Source organism: Dermacentor albipictus, chromosome 2 (assembly GCF_038994185.2).
Source record: "Dermacentor albipictus isolate Rhodes 1998 colony chromosome 2, USDA_Dalb.pri_finalv2, whole genome shotgun sequence".
NCBI classification, from domain to species: Eukaryota; Metazoa; Arthropoda; class Arachnida; order Ixodida; family Ixodidae; genus Dermacentor; species Dermacentor albipictus.
The window spans coordinates 94,044,947-94,066,147 of record NC_091822.1 but is presented as its reverse complement, the minus strand read 5'-3'; the positions used below and the strand labels follow the sequence as shown (position 1 = coordinate 94,066,147).

Here is a 21,201-nt window from a genome sequence, read left to right as displayed (position 1 = left end):
GCCCATGGTGGCGGCCTCCAAAAAGCGCAACGGCACCGAGAGCTACACTGACAGCGACGACACCATGCAGTACTTTCAGCAGTGAAGATTCTTGTGACGACGCCTTCGAGCTGGTGCGGAGTCGTAAAGCAAAGCGAAGATTTCTCAGCGCATCATCGAATTCGAGTGAGTCCACCATGAGATCTTCGCGGGATACCGAGGAGCTCGCCATCCTCTTCTCGCCAGTTCTCGCCGCTGACAACCTGAGACGCTTCAACAGGCAAGCCGTGTCTTCGCATCTAGAGGCGCTGGTTCCAAACGAAATCAAAGACATCAGAGTAAACACCTGTAAGAACCTGCTAGCGATTGACGTAGAACACGCGGCTGCGTTGGATTCTTTGCGCAAGGTCACGGAACTTGGCGGGATGAAAGTCCGCCCTCATATTTTTCTGCGCAAACAAGTCCGTACTGGCGTAATTTACGATGTTGACGAGACCATGCTTGACTCCGATTTGTCAATCTTAATCAAGCCAGCTACGAATAACCCCATAATCACAAACGCGTTTCGTCTCGGCACGTCATGGGGTGTTAAGATCATATTTAAGAGCGAATCCCTCCCATCGCATGTAAAAGTGGGCCACTTCCGACACGCAGTTCGCCCGTTTATACCAAAACCACTACAGTGCTGGAAGTGCATGAAGCTTGGCCAAGTGAGTAGTGTGTGCTATAACACTACCGTCTGTTCTCGCTGCACTGGGCCCCACACCACAAACACGTGTGAGGCCAGTGTGCTGAATTCCACAAACTGCAGCGGCCCTCACGATGCATCTTCGAAGGAATGCCCTTTGATTCGAAAGGAAATGCAAATGTTGAAGAAAATGGTTAGAGACCACTCGTCTCATCGAGAAGCAGCAATATCTATTTAGCGACGATGATCACGTCGCTGACGTCAATCAAGGGCCTCCAAAGCCTCTGAAGAACGCCACACACGTATGTTACCACCTACTCTTCCGCCCAGGTCAAACGCAGTCAACTCAAAGGACAAAGGTGCATCGAATAGCACAGCTACTAACGCATGGCCTGCACTCCCGAGGTTTCATGCCCCTACTGAGCGAAATGATACAGCAGGGGACATTTCGTCTGTTCCTGATAAATTGGCGGACCAAGATTAACAAATTGTTGTTATGATCAGCTCTCTGGTGAGTGCTATTCGTGTTCTTCTGGACAAGCTACAGACACCAACGGCTCGAAGTGCATTGCAAGTGCTGGATGCCATCAGTCCGGAGCTGGTGAGTCTTCAGAAGTGCAGTGCCTGAGAACTTCTACAGCAGAACCATGGCTCATCTAGAACAACAACGATTGTTCCGGGATGATGTCAGAAGTGCCTCCATATTCCAATGGAATGCGAGAGGCCTGAGGCCACATATTTCAGATTTTCGACAGTTCGCATTTGAAAACCATTTTCCTATACTAGTCATCTGTGAACCGAACTTATCAGCCTCCACACGACTATCAGGATATGAATCTTTTGTTTCAAACACGTGTGTCTGTGGTGACACACGTGTAGTAAGGTTCTGGTTTACATTCGGAAAGACCTTACGTATTTTTTCCCAACACGTAGCGCCACACGACGGTAACCAACACGTCTGTGTTACTGTGAAAAAGCAGAAACTGTCGCTTACTCTTATTGGCATCTACCTTTCCCCAACAAGTCAGTTTGATAGAAAAAGTCTGGAAGATATTATGGCTGCTACTCCCGGTCCTTGGATAATAACAAGGGACTTCAACGCTCACCACCATATAGGGGGAAGCTCCAGGATAAATCCTTTGCATCAGGCCACAGCCTGTGTCTTCTATACGACGGAAGCCCGACATTTCTGCGAGGAACTACGTACAACAGCTGCCTGGACTTTGGTGTCACGTTGCCTGAATTTGAGCGTGCAGTGGTTCACTGATATTGAAACCCATGGAAGTGATCATATTCCGACCTACGTGATAATCGATGGACTAGACGCCGCATTACCGGTTGTCTCGCGCCAAATCGACTGGTCAGTCTTTCAAGATCGTGTAGAAGACACATGCAAGACACATATCGCACGCAGATTAGAAGACATCATTGCAGACGCTATGCAAGATTGTACATGCTGCTTCACACATTCATCAAAGCGTACATAAAATGACATTGAATTGGAAAGGCTTCGTACACTACGTCGCTGAGCTGAAAGGAGGTACAGGCGTACGAAGTCAATTCTTGACTTCAGAGTAGCTCGGCGCATGCAAAAGAAGATCAAACGCCGAATGGATAAACTAGCGCATCGAAGATGGAAATGCTTTTGCGACTCACTCGACCACCACAAGCCATTGTCCCGTGTGTGGCGTACCCCACGGGGTCTTTGCTCAAGTCCCCAGCAACGACACCCTTTCAACGCCCTTGTTCTCTATCAAAACCGCCGTGAGATAGACGTCGCAGAGGAATTTTGTGCGAAAGTCCCCGGCGGCACAGTTTTGGTCCCTGACATGACTTTATGTAACATCCCCGGCCCACGAGATGCAAGTATGGCCGCTCTATTCTCTATGGAAGACTTAGAAGCTTCTATGGCGCTCTGCAGGTGTTCGTCTTCACCAGGGCCCGATGGCATAACATACATTGCTTTGCGCCACCTAGGTCGAGAAGCACGAAGAGAACTTCTCAGCCTTTTTAACAGTTCATGGCAGAATAGTGTCGCCCCACAGGAATGGAAACGCAGCCACCTGGTACCGCTTCTAAAAGCAGGAAAGTCGCCACTTGAACTGGCATCGCATCGGCCTATAGCTCTTGCAAGCTGCGTCGGGCTGCTCATGGAACATATGATCCTCATGCGTCTGGAATGGTACCTTGAGCACCACAAAACTTACCCTGACTCTATGGCGGTATTTCGACGCCGTCGTTCATCGATTGACAGTGTCATCGATCTAGTATCATCTGTAGAACAACAAAAATCTCGGAAGCGATTATCAGTAGCACTCTTTCTTGACATGAAAGGCGCTTACGACAACGTTTCCCATCAAACCATTCTAGACGCACTTTTGACAATTGAACTAGGAGGGTGAGTATATCAATGAAGCCGAAACTACTTGACACAAAGGTCCTTGTTCGTTATTACGGGAAATGGTCCGACTGCCGACCGCAACACATGCAGAGGCGTTCCCCAAGGCGGTGTTCTGAGCCCAATTCTTTTATCCTCGCGCTTCTTCGGCTGGCTGAATCCCTACCGGAAACAGTGAGTGGCTCAATCTATGCCGACGACATCTGCATCTGGACATCAGCGGTCACTCGCCTGCAGGTTCGCGCAAAGCTACAGACAGCAGCAACACAGGCCTCTGACTACCTTCACACACAAGGCCTTACAATCTTAACACAATAATGTGCCTTAGTCGCTTTTACGCGAAAAGCGATGACTCGTTATCCAGTATGCATCAATGGTTAGCCTATCTCCTACAAGAGAAATCACCGGTTTTCGGGCGTCATTGTAGACCGGGACCTCACTTGGAGCACTCAGGTTGCCCACTTAAAGAAGAAGCTCACATCTATTCTTCACGTCTTCAAGTTCATCGCCGGCAAAACATAGGGATCGTCAGTGGCCTCCATGCTACAGTTATATCGAGCAGTTTTCATTGGATTCCTGCGCTATAGCTCTCCCGTGCTTGCTAAAACATGCAAGTCAAATCTTCCAGAACTTCAGAGCGTGCAGGCGCAGGTACTACGTGTTTGCCTAAGCCTTCCGCGGTGCGCCTCAATAGCAGGAACTATTATAATGGCTCAAGACCATACGATCACGACTTACCATAGCACCGAAACGCTTAGTGCCCATATTCGTCATGTTTCACGGATGCAGTCAAGCGCTCTTGTGTGCCTGCCAGAACAACGACCACAGGCGTCCTTCCCCAACAAGGTCAGCATCAATCGTGCCTCCTTACCATCGGGCTTCACGCCCTCAGCACGTTCAACCTCAGCTTTCTGGTGCTTAAAGCAACCTTAAGTGCGTCTTACGGTTCCAGGGATAAGAAAGAAGACCGACCTGCCTACCTTGGCTTTGAAGCAAGCAGCTCTCTATTGTTTGCACACTTTCTACTTTGATCGAGTCCACATATATACCGATGGTTCTTCCACTCAGACCAGCTGCACCAGCGCAGTGGTTACACCATTACGATCACTAACCATCCAATACAAGATTTCTCACTTGACAACATCGGCCGGTTCGGAGCTTGTTGCCCTCCGAGGTGCCGTTGATTATATCAATAACCAACCGGCTCATCGGTGGGAAATATTCTGCGATTCAAAAGCGGCCCCACAATGTCTTCTGTCATCTCTTCGTCGCGGGTCATGTGAACAGCTCGTGTCGGAGATACGAAAAATGCACCATCACATGATCACGAAAGGACACGACGTCGTGTTTCAGTGGCTGCCTGGTCATTGCGGTATCTCCGGCAACGACCTGGCTGACGAAGCTGCTAGGAAAGCGCACGAAGGAGCAACCCTTCTTTCTGTACCTTTATCACGGACCGACGCAGCCCAACACTTAGGCAAGCTAGCGCACTCTTTGACATTGGAGAAGTGGCACACACCTGAATTCACTCAACATCGATTGCATTCCCTCGATCCCTCTATGCAACTGCGGCTGTTACCAGGTCTTCCGCGAAATGAGAAAACAGTGCTGTGCCGCTTACGTTTGGGCGTCGCATTCAGCAATGCATATGCATTTTTTATTGGAATGGCTGATAGCGCCGAGTACAATGCCTGCGGTGTCGAAGAAACCATAGAACCCCTACAGTGATACTGCCCATGTTTTGAAGATGAAAGGCCAAACCTCTGCACAGCTCTCAATCAGCTAGAGGGAAAGCTGTTCGCTTTGAACAAGATCTAGGGACCATGGCCTCGAATATCACAGCTACAAAAGGCCACAAAAGCGCTGCTGCGATATTTGAAAGATACCGGGTTGAGTCAGCGTCTGTGAGCCGGACTGAGTGACCGACTGATATCCCCAGTGGACTTTCTCTTATTTTAATCTTTCGGTCCCCCTTTCCCTTCCCCAATGTAGGGTAGCCAACCGGGCTCAGTCCTGGTTAACCTCCCTACCTTTCATTTATCATTTTCTCTCTCTTTTTTCCTCTTGTGACTGGCTTTAACCCATCATCTAGGCAAATAAATATGGTTGATCCCTGCTTTATAGTGATTGGTCCTAACACAAAAGTGAAACGTGTCCTCATAGAAGTAGTTGCCGCGTTCTTGGATGTTAAGAGATACAATCGAGAGGCGGTAGACGGGTCTGGTTCTTGGGTTATGCGAAACCCGGTAACTGGCGATGCGCTCCGCTCCACGAGTGCGAGTGGCACATATTGTAATGCGCGCGTTGTACATACGTGCAAATGCATTGTGCGTCCCGCTGGCATGTATTTCTCTCATCCTGCGCGATCAACCTCCTGACATTCCCCCATCGATATAGCTGTCTTTCTGCGGCACCTAAAGGAATGCTAAAGCCAAATACTAAATCAATTTACACTTATAAAGCATTAATTGAAAACTCTGTTGTCGTTTAATTTTGATACGAAAGGTTGATTATATTAGAAGAGAAAATCAAGCTCAAACATTCATTTCTTAAAATTTCCCGACAGACCAGCATCCTCGATACGTCAGTATAACGCCATGTATTTCAAATACTTTTTTCGTATTTGGGCCGCGTTGGCTCGGTAATTGTTCCCAAAAGATGCCACCCCCCCCCCATTTGGTGTTTACTCTCTTGGAACAATTTAGACGATCTTTACCGCAAGAGAATTAAAAAGGCCCTGCAGCAGACGCTGTCAAAATCCATGACGTGTTGGCGTATTGGGGCGAGAAGTTGCAGGTGGTGTCGCCAACCATATTTCGTTTTCGCATATTTCGTTTTCGCGCACCAAGCATCCTGTCGTCGCAAGAGTGGCATTTTAGGCTTTGTAGTAGGGTACTCTACTATTACAGAAGAAATAAATAATTTTTACCATTGGTGTACCTCAACGCCACATCATTGTTATTTTGCGACATTGCAAGTGAAGCAGTAGGCGGCGCGCAAACAAACCTGCTGCGCGTTTAAACTGCACTACTGAGGCAACCAGGCGCCATAGGCTAATCCCACAAGGAAGACAAACCATGTGATGAAACTACGTCGCTGATGCAGGCTGTCGTACAACAGCGTTCCGACGAGGATGATCACGATGATTTATTGGCATCTCCTTTTAAATGGGAATGAAATGTTGAGAATGGCAAAGTGAGAATGGCAAACTGGGCACATTTTAAGGAGGTTTCTAGAAAACTACCGTGATGTTTTAGTGAAGTATTTTCCGTGACCTACGTTAACACTTTCGTCTTAACAAGCACCGCACCAACCTTCGCTGCAGCGGCTCTCGTGGGCTCCACACTCTCCACTCCCGCTGCATAATCAGCTGCTAGGGCGCGGAGGTAGACTGCGGCGCACACGTGAAATCCGAGAAGCAGTGTTAGCGAATGGGTCATTATACTGTAGAAAGTGGCGTCCAGGAAGGCGAAGGCGTAGCCCAGCCACCTCGGGATGGTGCCGTTTGTGACGTCTCCCTTGTAGAGATAGTAGTCAAAGTAGCGCTGTAAATCTCCAAACCCGGCGTAGGCGGTTGCTGCCCAAAGGCCTATCCAGCTGAGTGCCACGAACAGAACCGCCAGCACACAGAACCTGCACACCTGCGAAGAGCAAGACCATGTTTGACGTCGTGAATCTTGGGAAGTGAGGAAGTCATTGCTATACGCTCGCACAGCGGAAGCGGCGTTTTTAAAGCGAAGCTTTCTTTGCCTCTTCCTTCGACTTTCCGACTGCTACTGCTACTGCTGCTGTGGCTGTTGCTGTCTCTCAGACCGCTTCGAGGGGTAGTTCGGAGCCTGTGTATACATCACAGGAGCTAGATAGAGAGGACACGCTACGCGAGAAAGCCGTTAAGACCCCACCGCGTCGATTGCGCACAATCCCCTCTGAAGCTCCCTGGAGGTCGCTACTTGAGCCTCTTAACAGCTTTAATTATTCCTGATCCCCCTCTAAAGCACTGCAGAAACTGCAGTGCTTCCATTTTTACTAACATGCGAGCCCAGACGGGAAGTAGATAGAATTGTGGAAGGGAGAGTGGCGAAGAGGCAGTTCCCATACAAGGAGGGGAGGGAGAGATGACGTGAGGAAGCAAGGGAACCATACTTTCATACGACAGGTGTTGCGAAGAAACTGGATAAGCTTAAGTTTTACATCTCCAGGCTTGGAGTTGCGCCTGACGCTGGAAAAACGCCGAGATCTAGTGGGGCTATGCTCGTCCAGGTAGAACCAAATTAGGAATACCCACTAAGCTTCAACGATACACACCCTCACCAGAACAAGAATTGGGCTCCCTGGTGCAGTATTCGGCCACTCTCTACCAAACGACTCACTCAATTACCCAATGGCCCTCAGTCCTCAGCAGCTGCGGGGCACTTGACCAAGGCGACGGGCAGACCTGTAATGCAGCAGGGGATGTAAGAATCTCTGGACACGCACAGGCCGCCAATGGAAAGTGACCCTTGCAACGTTTAAAACCCGAACCCTCTCGAGTGAAGCCAGCCTATAAGGACTCTTTGAGTAACTATCAGGCATTGTTTGGGATAACATTGGCCTTAGTGAGGTTGGATGAACTGGTGAAGCTTATACAGTGCTGAGAAGTGGCGAGGTCCTCTGCTATAGAAGACTACCAGATACGAAGCAGTTCGGAGTAGGATTCGTCATCCATATGGACATAGCAATCAACATTGACGAATTCTACAGCATTATTGAGGGGGTAGCAGTAGTCGTAATAAAGCTAAAAGGCAGGTACAGAATAGAGGTAGTACAAACCTACGCTCCAACCTTCAGTTACGATGACAACTAAATAAAGCAGTTTCATGAAGATGTTGAATTAGCGATGCGAAAAGTGCAAAATCAGTATACTGTTGTCATGGGCGACTTCAATTCAAAGGTGGGAAAAAGGCAGGCTTGCGAACAGCCAATTGGCAACTACGGCGTGGATGCTAGGAATACTCAAGGAGAGTTGTTTGTAGAATTCGCTGAAAGGGATAAGCTGCGAATAATGAACACACTCTTCAGCAAGCGTTGAAACAAAAAGGGCATCTGTCTGGAAAATCCCGAATGGTGAAACAAGAAATGAATTTGATTTTACACTTTCTGCCGATACCAGCATAGTGCAGGATATAGAAGTGTTATTTTGGGTGAAGTGCATTAATCATAGGATAGTGAGGGCTATGATTCACCTCAATCTCAAGAGAGAAAGGGTAAAATTAGTTAAGAAGAAACAGGCCAACCTAGACGCAGTAAGGGTAAAAGCAGACCAATTCAGGTTCGCAATTTCAAACAAATTTACCTATATATGGAGATGACACAGATGCAGTGAATGAAACTATAACTAGGCTCGCTTTAAAAGCAGCAATTGAAGTGGGAGGTAAGGCCCCAAGGCAACCAGTAGGTAAGCTCTCCCAAGTAACGAAGGACCTAATAAAGAAACGAAAAAAGTGAGTGTCCCACTCAAGAGATCAGATAGAATTCTCGGAACTGTGAAAACTAATCAACAGAGAAACTAAGGTGTATTCGAAATTATAATGTGATAAAGACCTAGGAAGCCGCAAAAAGTGGACGCAGCCTGAAATCAGTGAGAAAGAAACTTGGCATAGGACAAACCAAGATGTATGCACTAAAAGATAGACAGCACTATATCTTCAGTAATCTCGTAGATATAGAAAAGTCAGCAGTGAATTTTATTCTGACCTCTACAGTACACAAAACAGCCACGATACCTCCATTCAAAGTAGTAATAAAGAGATTAGAGAGGCTCTTTTTATCTCTAGTGATGAAGTTAAAAGGGCTTTGCACGACAAGAAACGGGGAAAAGCGGCAAGAGTAGATCGGCTACCAGTCGATTTAATCAAAGATGGTGGAGACGTAATGCTTGAAAAACTAGCGGCCATTCATACGAACTGCCTATTGACTTTAAGGGTTCCAGAGAACTGGAAAAATGCCAACATTATACTGATCCACAAAAAGGGAGACGTTAAAGGATTGAAAAATTGTAGGCACATTGGCTTACTTCCAATTTTATATACAATATATAGTCTCCAATAGAATAAGAGCAACACTGGACTTTAGTAAACCAAAGGAACGGGCAGGCTTCAGGAAGGGATAACTTACGATGGATCACATCCATGTCATCAATCAGGTAATCGAGGAATCCGCAGGGCATAATCACCTTCTCTATATGGCTTTCATAGATTACTAAAAGGCAATTTCTTTAGTGTAGATACCAGTAGTCATAGAGGCATCACGTAAGCAAAGAGTACACAGGACGCTTACGTAAATATCTTGGAAAGTATCTACAGAGATCCCACAGCTACCTTAATTCTCCGCAAGAAAAATAGGAAGACACCTATAAAGAAAGGGGTTAGACAAGCAGACACAATATCTCTAATGCTATTCACCGCATGCTTGGAAGAAGTATTCAAGTTATTAAACTGGGAAGGCTTAGAAGTAAAGATCAACGGCGAATATTTCACCCACCTTAGATTAGCATATGACATTGTCCTGTTCAGCAACACTGGGGACGATTTACAACAAATGATTGAGGACCTGTACAGAGAGAGGGTATAAGAGTGGAGTTAAAGATTAATATTGCCGCGACAACTTGGTCACATTGCGTACCCTTCATATTGGGCACTGTGCACGTGGTACCGTGGTGTTTTTCAGCAACAGGCAGTGATCTTCGTGGCACGAGTAGCCGGTTGGACCCGGCTCGCATGCGCCACGCGCACGAGGTGTCACGCGAGAAGAAAGAGGAAGACGGTTCGAGCCAGGTTTGAGAACGCGACTGCCGCAGATTTCTTCACGACCGCAGTGACTTTTATTTGTGGGCACAAGTTCGCCCTTAATAAATACCGTTGTTTTATTAACATCGTTAAATTTCTGGTGGAGGTGCGGGGTATGAGTCAAAGCCCCAGGAATGGAAGTCAACATAGTCACGACCACCAGCGAGTCCGTCCCGTGGAACTGACACCTGTACAACAGCGTACCAGCTGCCGTCTTGGAGGTGACTCGCCCGAATTCGGCCCTCTTCTCTTCATGCCAGGGGAAACTCAGACAACGGACGCCGCCACAATGACTAGCCAGGTAACAACGGCACAGCTGGTCATAAGCCAACCTCGCAAGCCGCCAACATTCCACGGCGACTCGTTCGAAGACATGGAAGACTGGTTGGAACTGTTCGAGAGAGTGGCGAGCTTTAATGTGCTTTGATGTCATCAGTGCTGAAGGCGTTCGGCCAGGTCCCGGAAAGACAGCAGCTGTTGCGAGGTTCCCTACGCCCACAGGAAAAGTCAGTGCGACGTTTTTTGGGTTTATTCGCATACTACAGAAGATTTGTGGAAACTTTTTCAAAGATTACTGAGCCCCTTACAATACTAACAAGAGAAGATCAACCTTTCATGTGGGAAAACGAACAACAAGACGCCTTTGTCGAGTTAAGGAAACGCCTGCAAGCTTCTCCAATCCTTACCCATTTTGATGTGACAGCCGACACTGAAGTTCGTTCCATGGCGACTCGTTCGAAGACTTGGAAGACTGGTTGGAACTGTTCGAGAGAGTGGCGAGCTTTAATGAATGGAATGAGAAACAGAAGCTCCGTGACGTATATTTCGCTTTGGAGGCCTTCGCAAAAACATGGTATGAAAACCACGAACTTTCTTTGTCCTCGGGAGGAATTTAGACGACAACAGCTAGCAACGTACGCCAGCACGGATCGTAAAGAAAAGGCGGAAATTGCACTTCAGGCTAGGAACCAACTCACAAATGAGAACGTGGCGATGTACACCGAGGACATGTCCCGCCTGTTCAAGCGTGCTGATCCAAACATGAGTGAAGATAAGAAGCTGCGCCATCTCATGCGTGGAGTAAAACAGGAACTCTTCGCAGTTCTCGTTCGAAACCCACCGCGCACGGTCGCCGAGATCAGATACGAAGCAACGATCATCGAAAAGACGCTGGAACAGCGGGCTCGGCAATACAACCGTGAGGCAAGCTGTGCACCTGCCCATGTCTTCTCTGGAGGCGTGCCAAACGACCTTGAAGCCCTGCGGGAGCTCGTCCGGTCAGTGATCAGGGAAGAGCTCAACAAGCTGCAGACACCTCAGGCTCCAGCTGCACTATCTATCATCGAAATTGTCTAGGGCGAACTGGGGCAGGTCATACGGGATCCAGAGCGTGAGCCACAGCCGATGCGGCGCACCCCAACGTACGCCGACGTACTCGGGCAACCCGCGGTTCAGAGTAGTGGAGCAGTTGCGACAACCGTTCCCTACCCACCGACAGTGCGCAGTGCACCTCGTCTGCTGGAATCACCGGCTGCCTTTCCGCCTTCAGCACGTAGTGCACCTCGTTTTGTGGAACAAAAGCCCGAAAAAGTGACGTCTGGTGTGACCACGAGCGCAGGCCTCTGTGTTTCCACTGCGGAGAAGTGGGTCACCTGTATAGGTTCTGCCCATACTGTCAAGCTGGATTAAGGGGCTTTCCCTTAAGCGCACCATGCCCCCGAAACGGTGAACGGCCCGCGGAAGCCGAAGAACACTTGTCCACGTGCCAAAACCCCGTTACTCCTCGCCAACATCAACCACAGTCACCGTCGCCCATGCGCTACCGACCGCCAAGCCCACGCGCGTCTCCAAGATTGCCTAGGCGTTGTTCACCAAGCCCACACCAGGAAAACTGAAGCAAGTGACCTGTGGCGTGAGGCCGCTGATAACAAGAGTTACGAAGATCCTCCAACGCGGTTCCAGTGTGGTGACGACATAACGATTACGTCAGATATTGCGGCTGATAACAGACGGACGCGAGTCGAATGCCTTAGTCGACACCGGCGCTGATTATTCGGTAGTAAGCTTCAAGATGGCGAAGCACCTGAAAAAAGTTGTTACGCAGTGGACTGGTCCGCATATACGCACGGCAGGCGATCACCTTATTACGCCCCTTGGCCGATGCACCGCAAGACTTACGATAAAAGGCTTCACTTACGTTTTTGACTTCATAGTACTGCCAGAATGTTCACGGGAACCTATATTAGTAATGGATTTTCTACAAGATGACGGCGCCATAGTTAACCTACGTAGGTCCAGTGTGTCTTTCTCGACAAGACAAGCTACACCTGTGGAAGAATCGGAGGAGCGACCTCTCGCTGCACTGCGCGTCGTTGATGATGACGTAACTGTGCCGCCACGCTGCAGTATAATGGTTCTTGTGGAGATTGAAAGATTTTCCGACCGCAAAGGCATAGTAGATGGAAACATAAAGCTTCTTTTCAACCTCAAGAGCAACCACCTCGATGGTTCTAATAAATGTTTTTTCTCTCTCTCTTTCTTCTTTTCAACAAAGGTATTTGCATGGCTCGGGGTCTCGTTCAGTTAAGCGATGGCCGTGCAAATGTCGCACTTACAAATTTCGGAAATGAATTCCAACACATCGCACAAAGAACAGCTATTGCCTATTTCCACGAGTTCTGTGTAGCGACCGTATTATGCAGCCTAACTACAACGTCAAATGCCCTGCCAGTAACCTGCAGTGTCCACAGATCAATTACCGTCAACCCTAGGCTCCCGGAATCCCAAAAGAAACAGATATGTGTTCTGATAAAGGATTTTTCTCACTGCTTCTTCACTTACTTGAAGGTGCGGCGTACATCTGTTGCAAAGCACAGAATCACAACAGCGGACGCCACAAGACCGGTATGCCAGCACCCGTATCGAGTTTCACGAAAAGAAAGGGAGATCATCAAGAAGAAAATAGAGGAGATGCTTTCAGATGACGTTATTCAGCCTTCCAGCAGTCCACGGGCGTCTCCCGTAGTGCTTGTCAAGAAAAAAGATAATACACTTCGATTCTGCGTCGACTATACCGTAAATTGAACAGCGTAACTAAGCGGGATGTATATCCCCTTCCACGTATCGACAATACGTTTGATCGGCTCCGATGTGCAAAGTTTTTTTTCTTCCTGGATCTCAAGCGTGGATATTGGCAAATAGAGGTGTATGAGCGGGAGCGTGAAAAGACAGCATTCGTAACCCCTGATGGCCTCTACGAATTTAAAGCGCTTCCATTCGGCCTCTGTTCCGCGCCTGCAACGTTCGAGCGAATGATGGACACTGTGCGCGCAGGATTGAAATGGCAGTCGTGCTTAATGTATTAGGATGATGTGGTCGTATTTTCCGCCACATTTGACCAACATCTAGAGCGCCTGCAACTAGTACTAGGAGTTATCCGTGCAGCAGACTTGACAATTAAGCCGGAAAAATGTCAATTCGGCTTCGATGAACATCGGTTTCTTGGACACGTCATCAGTGCTGAAGGCATTCGGCCAGATCCCGGAAAGACAGCAGCTATTGCGAGGTTCCCTACGCCCACAGAAAAAAGTCAGTGCGACGTTTTTTTGGGTTTATTCGCATACTACAGAAGATTTGTGGAAAGCTTTTCAAAGATTGCTGAGCCCCTTACAATACTAACAAGAGAAGATGAACCTTTCATGTGGGAAAACGAACAAGATGCCTTTGACGAGTTAAGGAAACGCCTACAAGCTTCTCCAATCCTTGCCCATTTTGATGAGACAGCCGACACTGAAGTTCATACCGATGCAAGTAACGTCGGCCACGGTGCCATACTAGTACAGGGGAAGAACGGCCAGGAGAAAGTAATAGCTTATGCCAGCCGTAAGCTCTCGAAAGCAGAGACAAACTACTCAGCAATCGAGAAAGAGTGTCTTGCAGTCATTTCTGCAATATCTAAATTTCAGCCCTACCTCTATGGATAGGCCATTCAGAGCAGTCGGTGATCACCATTCGCTTTGCTGGCTGGCGAATCTCAAGGATCCATTCGGACGACTAGCAAGATGGAGCCTTAGGCTTGAAAAGTATAGCATTACTGTCGTATGAAAAACAGCGATGCCGACTGCTTGTCACGCGCACTTGTCGAGACAACTGTGTCAGAAGAGGAGGATTTCCGGTTCCTTGGCATTGTTGACGCGTCACGAATTGCTCAACAACAACGAGATGACCCGGAATTAGTTCCACTTATACAGCGATTGGGGGGACTTGACGTTCAACTCCCGCGTATTTTCTCAAGACGGCTATCCTCATTCTGTCTGCGAGGAAGTGTCCTCTACAAGAGAAACCTCGAGAACAGCGAGAAAACGTTTTTACTTGTCGTACCCACATATATGCGAGAAGAAATTTTGCATGCGTGTCACAATGAACCAGCATCTAGGCACATGGGCGTGAGCCGTACATTCGCCAGGATTCGTCTGAAATACTACTGCCCAAGTTATTAACAGCAGTGCAGCAATATTTCAAGACTTGTCGCGTGTATCAAAGGCGCAAGACTCCGTGCGTAAAACCTGCAGGCCTCCTCCAGCCAATAAAGCCACCAAAAGCCCCATTCCAACAAGTCGGTATGGACCTCCTTGGACCCTTCCCAACATCATCTTTAGGCAAAAAGTGGGTAGTTGTGGCCACGGACTATCTGACCCCTTACGCAGAAACTCATTCCCTGTACAGTGCAACGGCTGTCCAAGTAGCAAACTTCTTTGTCCACAATATCGTGCTCAGGCATGGTGCTCCCACAGTGGTTATTACCGATCTGGCAACGGCCTTTACTGTGGACCTAATGAAATGCTTGTTGCAAATGACGCATACTGATCATAGGAGAACTACGGCGTACCACCCTCAGACAAACGGTTTAACTGAACGCCTCAACAGAGCACTAACTGACATGCTTTCGATGTATGTCGACGTTTAACATATGCTGTGGGACGAAATTTTGCCGTACATCACCTTCGCATCTAATACGGCCGTTCAAGAAACAACACGAGCCGCCCCGTTTGAGCTGGTATTCGGCCGAGCAGTAACCACAACTTTGGATGCGATGTTGCCCTTAGATGAAGAAAACAATAACTCATCTGACCTCGATGATTTCTTGCAAAGAGCCGAGGAGGCACGACAGATCCCAAGGCACCGAATACGCCGCTAACAACGCATCGACTCCAGCCGGTACTACCAGCGCCGTAGTGAATCTGCCAGGCGACAAGGTGAGTATGGACCCCAGTGCGACGCCGTGGAGTGTCTGGAAAGCTTCTGTGCCGATACTTCGGCCCTTACGAAATACTTCGTCGTATAAACGACGTCACTTACGAAGTGAAATCCGCTGGACACGAGAGCCCAAGGTGGCGCATCTCTACAGAAGTTGTGAAACCCCACCAAGAAAGGTCATGAACAAAAAAAAAAAAAAAAACGTGAGAGCCCAAAGCAGCGCGCACGTCCTCTGACGCATCGAGCCGATGCCGTAAGGAGGGGGATAAAGCCCTTGGACATAAAAAGAAAAGTGGACATAAAATATACTGCATGATGATGATGATAATGATAAAGTTCAAGGTACAGTACGTTCCTCCTATTGCTGAAAAATAAACACAATGGAAATATGTCAAGCGGACAAATTACTCAGGGCGTTCAGAGGCAGAGCCACATAAATAAAGCACCCTGCAGCATTCAGGCGACACTCCGGAAGCGGTCGACCGTCAAATCAACACTTCTGTGCTCGCCTCGCTGGTTTGCGGCCATAGCATTGCTAGAGGCCACGTATTTGATCCCAAACGCGGCATCCGCGTTTCGATGGGGGCGAAATAGAAAACGCATGTGCGCTTATATTTTGGGACATGTTAAAGAAGCTCACGGTGTCAAAATTAATCCGGAGACCGCCACTACGGTGGGCCTCATAACGCGAGTGTGGTTTTGGCACGTACAGCCCCATAACCAAATTCAAGTTTAACATTTTTGCCACTATGCGATGGGCCATGTGAGATAATGATAATGCTCAACCCTCTCAGATGTTATAAAATATGGCGCACAACAGAGACTCAAGCAAACAGGTCTCCCTGTGTATTCGGTGTATTACGCAAACAGCAGTGGTGCAAGCAAGGCAACGTTTAACAACTCACCAATATCGTGTTCGGCTAGACTTTAGAGAAATTGCGCTTTAACCGTCAACATCACCACTAAATATCGCCAATCAAAGTAACCAGCACAGAAACCTTCCCTTACATCGATTCTCACAGTGAGTGGGATATGCATAATTGTTTACGACACGCGCCCCAAGTACCTTGTGGCCGCACTACGCAGTTTGGCAGAGAGGAACAAGAAAAAAAAGCGTTTGCACGTATCTTTGTTGCTATTAGAAACTGCGAAAAGGCCTGGGCTCAGTCTGTTAATTTTAGCATTGGATAGGTCTGATGAAAGACTCACTCAATATTTTATAAGAAATAACATGCACACGTAGAAACCTCCCACCTGTCGTGCTTTCGAGGCCGGTAGAAACTGCCGGAGATGTCGACTGTCTTCCAGAAGTCTTAGCATCTCATCTTGTGTCGTCAAGAAGTGGACGAGTGTGATGCCAGCAAAGACGTTACGAAGCACGTAGCCGCAGTTAGCGAAAAATCCGAAGAATCCTCCATCGCGCGTAACGTTGTAGACGGTGGCCGCTGAGAAGTGAAGAAGGTAGCCGAACACAACGAGCAGCATCGGGGTTCCCCTTAGAAATTTTCTACGCAGAGGCTCCTTTGGAATCCTCCTGGCGTCTTCCGAAAAGCGACTTCTCGCGCCTCTGGCCTGAACTCTGTGAGGCACCCGAGGCAGGAGGCCGACAATCCACAGGGTGCGCATCATGGGCTTGAGAATGTCGGTCACGTGACCACCATCCTTACGAACTATCCACTCGGTTTGAATTGGGTTGGCTGCTTCTAAGCGACGTTGCCAGTCCATTGCTGCTGCTGATAAAGCAAACAGATAAAGACACAACAGTGCGGTCATCACATTGGTCGCTCACCGGAGCTGTGCCGACAACCCTTCTGTGTCATCTTTGTCGCCCTCTTGTATTTTCTATCCAGCTTTCTCGAGAAAACGCAGATCTCACGAGTTGTACGAATATCGAATATTGCCACGGCGTCGCTAACTCGAAGCTTCGAACCAGAGAGTAGGCTAACACCCAATTCCTGGCTGCATGGTGTAATGTGCTTCGCACTAATGACTCTATTCATAGCGTCGTGCAGGAACTGAGACTACTAAGTGCAATCTGACGATTCTGTTTCGTGCAAAAAAGCAATGTCTACGCTTGCGCTCAGCGTCAGGAGGAACCTAAGTTAGCGGCTTCGTCGTGGCTTCGACATGGTCCCCCTACCCTCCATGAGTCAAACTAGCTTAAATGCTAGCACGACTGAAATAAAGCCCTAATATAATAGATTCTGTAGCTCACAATCACAGACACTTATAGTACATATTGTGGCTAGCTTACCGTATGCCTTATTATTACGTGGTGTCACGGAGTACGTTCCTGCATTGGTCGGTGTGTGCCTGAATCTCTAAAATGTTAATTCAAGTGCGGCTCACGCGCAATGTGTCTGGGTTGCGTTACCGAGCAGGTAAGGGGCGCAATATGATCTCGCAGTTCACTACGCAGCAAAACAAATGCAGAAGAAAACGTTTAGATCTCGGCGACATATATTTCTACCCCTTGGGCTTCAAATTTATTATGCGCACAATTTAGGCAAATAACGATCTCTCACGAAGTGGTACACAACGGTTGTTCTCATGCGGACTTTATGAATAGCTCTAACTCTTGTCTGTTCAATAATGGTTGCTTTGCATGCCTCCGAACAATCGGTGTTGGTTCAAGTAAAACAAATTTTTATATTGATAATCTATATTGCCGCTGAGTTTTCTTCCGCAAACATACGGCCGCTGCGGTGGAAGCCGATTTCAGAGCCAATGTGATTGAGCATTGCGCGCCAGGTCAATTAGACTACATTCCGCTTGAAAAAAATTGCTCATTTTGAATGAATAACATGTTTCGGGCGTTGTCTGTATCTAGAGGGTGTCATTACGTTCTCCAAATATCAGCCTATGTCATCGGTTATATGGGTGCACGAGTCATTAAGGCTTCCTTAGAACTTTGCCTTCCTTACCTTGCACAGACGAGGTTTTGCAAGCGGTTGTACAATACCCGCGGGAAAAATTTCCCTCAAAGTTTTCACTCATTCATGAGATCGTGATGCCCGTAGGCACCAGATCCTCCCGACCATTGTACGAGATCGAAGTGCCATATTCAAGAGGAGTTGAATTCGTTCGGTGTTTACTTCCTCTTATCGCGCTTTCCGGTCGCGCCCTTGTTTCTTTTTTGAGCAATTCGTGGTTTCGTTCGGGTCGTAACATTCTTGTATCTTATTTATTCCATATGCCCTCAAACTCAAATGCATTGTACAAGGAGTGAGTTACAAGTTCTCGAACAACATTGGCAAAATATATGACTAGGTGTGCAATAAGAAAAGACTCGTAAGGACCTCACGAACACGCAGTGCTACAATCCAGCCTTCGGTGGCACCAGAGAACTATCCACTTTGGGGAAACACCGTTGTTGTTTCTGGCATTTATGTAATATTGACCTTTTCTACAACACACGTAACAATGATAAAGCGTCATTGCGCAAAGAATTCTTACACTTGTAACATTTTTGTTTGAATACCCCTTTCATTTCAGAGTTGATTTCTTTCTTCCAAATTATTAGCGTTGCTGCGTTTATAAATATATGGGATTCCAAAGGGGTTCCAACGAGGGACAATGGCTGCGGTTTCACCCAAAACGAGTACACATAAACAAGTGCAGGACATTTAAATGCATCATACTCTGCTAGATTAGCGACAATGCAGCACCATATGTACTGCGTGAATGTGGAAGTGCACACCCAGCATCAGGCGGTGCCACCATGGTCCGGCTTCCGACCACTTCACCGACTCGCGGGTTTGACAAAGCTGACTGACGGAGCATATCGGTGATTTGTGATCCCACGTGGTCGCTACCTTCGACTTTCGAGACGCAAAGAGTGGTCGTGATCCACACAACGTATATTGCATTCATCAGGAAGTCGATCGTGGTGTAATTGAGACGCGTTTAGTAACGATCGCATTCAAAGAACGCATCGATAACTTTTGTGACGCTTTCAAAATATTGAGCCACCGCACTTGTAACGATAAAGCAAAAAAGTTAAAATCATAACTCGTATTTTCTAATTATAACATTGCTTTAACCAAACAAGTCGCTGTCCTAACGAAGTGCCAGGGAGCATGAGCTTTTTGTCAAGGATAAGAGTGCTGTACATTGCCTATGTGCTCTGGTTGCCACATGTGTAAGTCTTCTTTCTAAGATCCACTTACTACTATCGTCCTATTTCAAGCGTACATAAGCGTTTATTCCTTAAAACAAGCCTACGACATACCCCTGTCTACGTTAAGGTTCTGGCATGCGAAACTGTCCTAAATTTTAGAATATGGCCAAACAATACCATGTTCCCTTATAGACAGCAGCAAATACAACAAACTAAGAAACTTTTTAAATAAATCTGACCAGGTTTGCGTACGTAAAAAGTTCAGGTTTAATGACTGCTAGTTTAACCAAACAAGCCGCTGTCCTAACGAAGTGCCAGGGAGCATGAGATTTTTGTCAAGGATAAGAATGCTGCACATTGCCTATGTGCTCTGGTTGCCACAAGTGTAAGTCTTCTTTCTAAGATCCGCTTACTCGGCAGAAGCAAAAGATGGTTTGCCATAGAAGTTAATAGAGGCACAGTACACTAATCCTGAACACGCAATTTGCGTCGGCGATACGTCTATGGCTCAGCGCAGCACAGAATATCAATTATTTTTTTTTGATGCGACAGCATCAAATGGTCCATTCAGGCAGAAAATCAGGCGTCTGTCGTCTAAACAAGCGAAAAGCGGCACCTAATTTCCCATTGGCTGCTACGGCACCTCATGAGGGCACCTCGACGAAGCAGAGCAGGTGGAAGGGTACTCCTCTTGCATGAAAGAAGGGTAAAGAATCGAGGGGCTTTAGGGGAGAAGGCATTGCTGCGACACCACGACACCCTCGTTCCTTGCCGGCGTATGCTCTCGCCTGCATTCAAACCACGCCTTCGTAGTCGCTATAAATAAATGATTTAATTATAAAAATGCAGAGCAAATTCGAAAGGACATACGTTGCCGGTAGTGAGTTTAGAACGTACGACATCACGCTCAGAAGCTGAGTGTCTTGCCCACTGGGCTGAACCTAATAGCAGGCCTCTGCATTTTTCTTTATGGCGTCACGATACTTGGACCCAAATTTCCCCTGCCAAGCGCAACGTAAGGAAAGCGGTGATGCCATACTCACCGCGGCTTAGTCGGGAGCGTCCCCGTTAGATTCTATGGCCGTCGGGCAAGGTAGCATGATGTCACGGATCGAAGTGCTGAAGCCTTGTTCTATCTAGGAGGCGTTGCCCAAGCGTCGCAACGCGCTCGCTTGCGCGCGAGGAGTTCATAACTCGAAGGACCACTCAGCGGCGTTCAAATGGATATTAATGCTTTCCCGTTCACAACTCATAATAAGTACGGATGTTTTTTTTTTAATGTTAGAATAGGCAAGCATTACCGTAATTTATTTTGTGTGATATTATTTCTACGCTCAAACACCGGGTGTTTAAGCGAACACTTTCAAATAAAAATAAAACAATTGCCTGCGGTAAATATCACAATTATAGTTTATAGTTTCGTACACTCGAAGAGCCGGACATTGCTTACATAAAAATTGAAATCCATAGTCGGCTAATTACCAAATATTACTAATTAAGTTTTTCACTGATGCCACACATTGCAATTCCCAAATTTTAGCCGGAGAGTTCGCAAGGCGGATCCGCATAGAACGAATCCTTAGGATGACACCAGCTCCGAGATATTAATTTCTAAACTTTGCGGATAAATGCATTGGTATTGCGTTTACTTTTGTGCTTCCATGCTTAATACGATGTGTTGTTAAGACAGTAAGTGGAACGACAGTGCATTTTCACAGGAAGTTTGACGGCGCACATCTCGTAAATAGTGTCATCCACACTATTCTTTTCATGTGGTAATTCCTTCCACTCTCACCTGCTAGAATTTTTTTATTGAAATTTGTGCCGTGAGATGCTTAGTAGAAACTTAATTAGTACATTTTCTTATATTTTGTCATATAGACATATATTTTGTGCAAGTGATGTCCACCTCGTCGCGTAGACCACCTCATGGACT

At 47.3% G+C, this 21,201-nt stretch overlaps 1 protein-coding gene across 1 annotated transcript in view; it reads right to left on the bottom strand.

Moving 5' to 3' along the window:
• LOC139055745 (uncharacterized) overlaps positions 1-20,352 on the bottom strand; it is a 29,209-nt gene extending 8,857 nt beyond the window's left edge. The window contains exons 1-3 of the mRNA XM_070533278.1: positions 20,309-20,352; positions 16,400-16,878; positions 6,371-6,706 (exon numbers count right to left, since the gene is read on the bottom strand). Of these exons, the coding sequence (XP_070389379.1) occupies positions 6,371-6,706; positions 16,400-16,870 (807 nt within the window). The 5' untranslated portion in view covers positions 16,871-16,878; positions 20,309-20,352. The remainder of the gene's footprint in view (positions 1-6,370; positions 6,707-16,399; positions 16,879-20,308) is intronic.
• Positions 20,353-21,201: the final 849 nt, after the last annotated feature.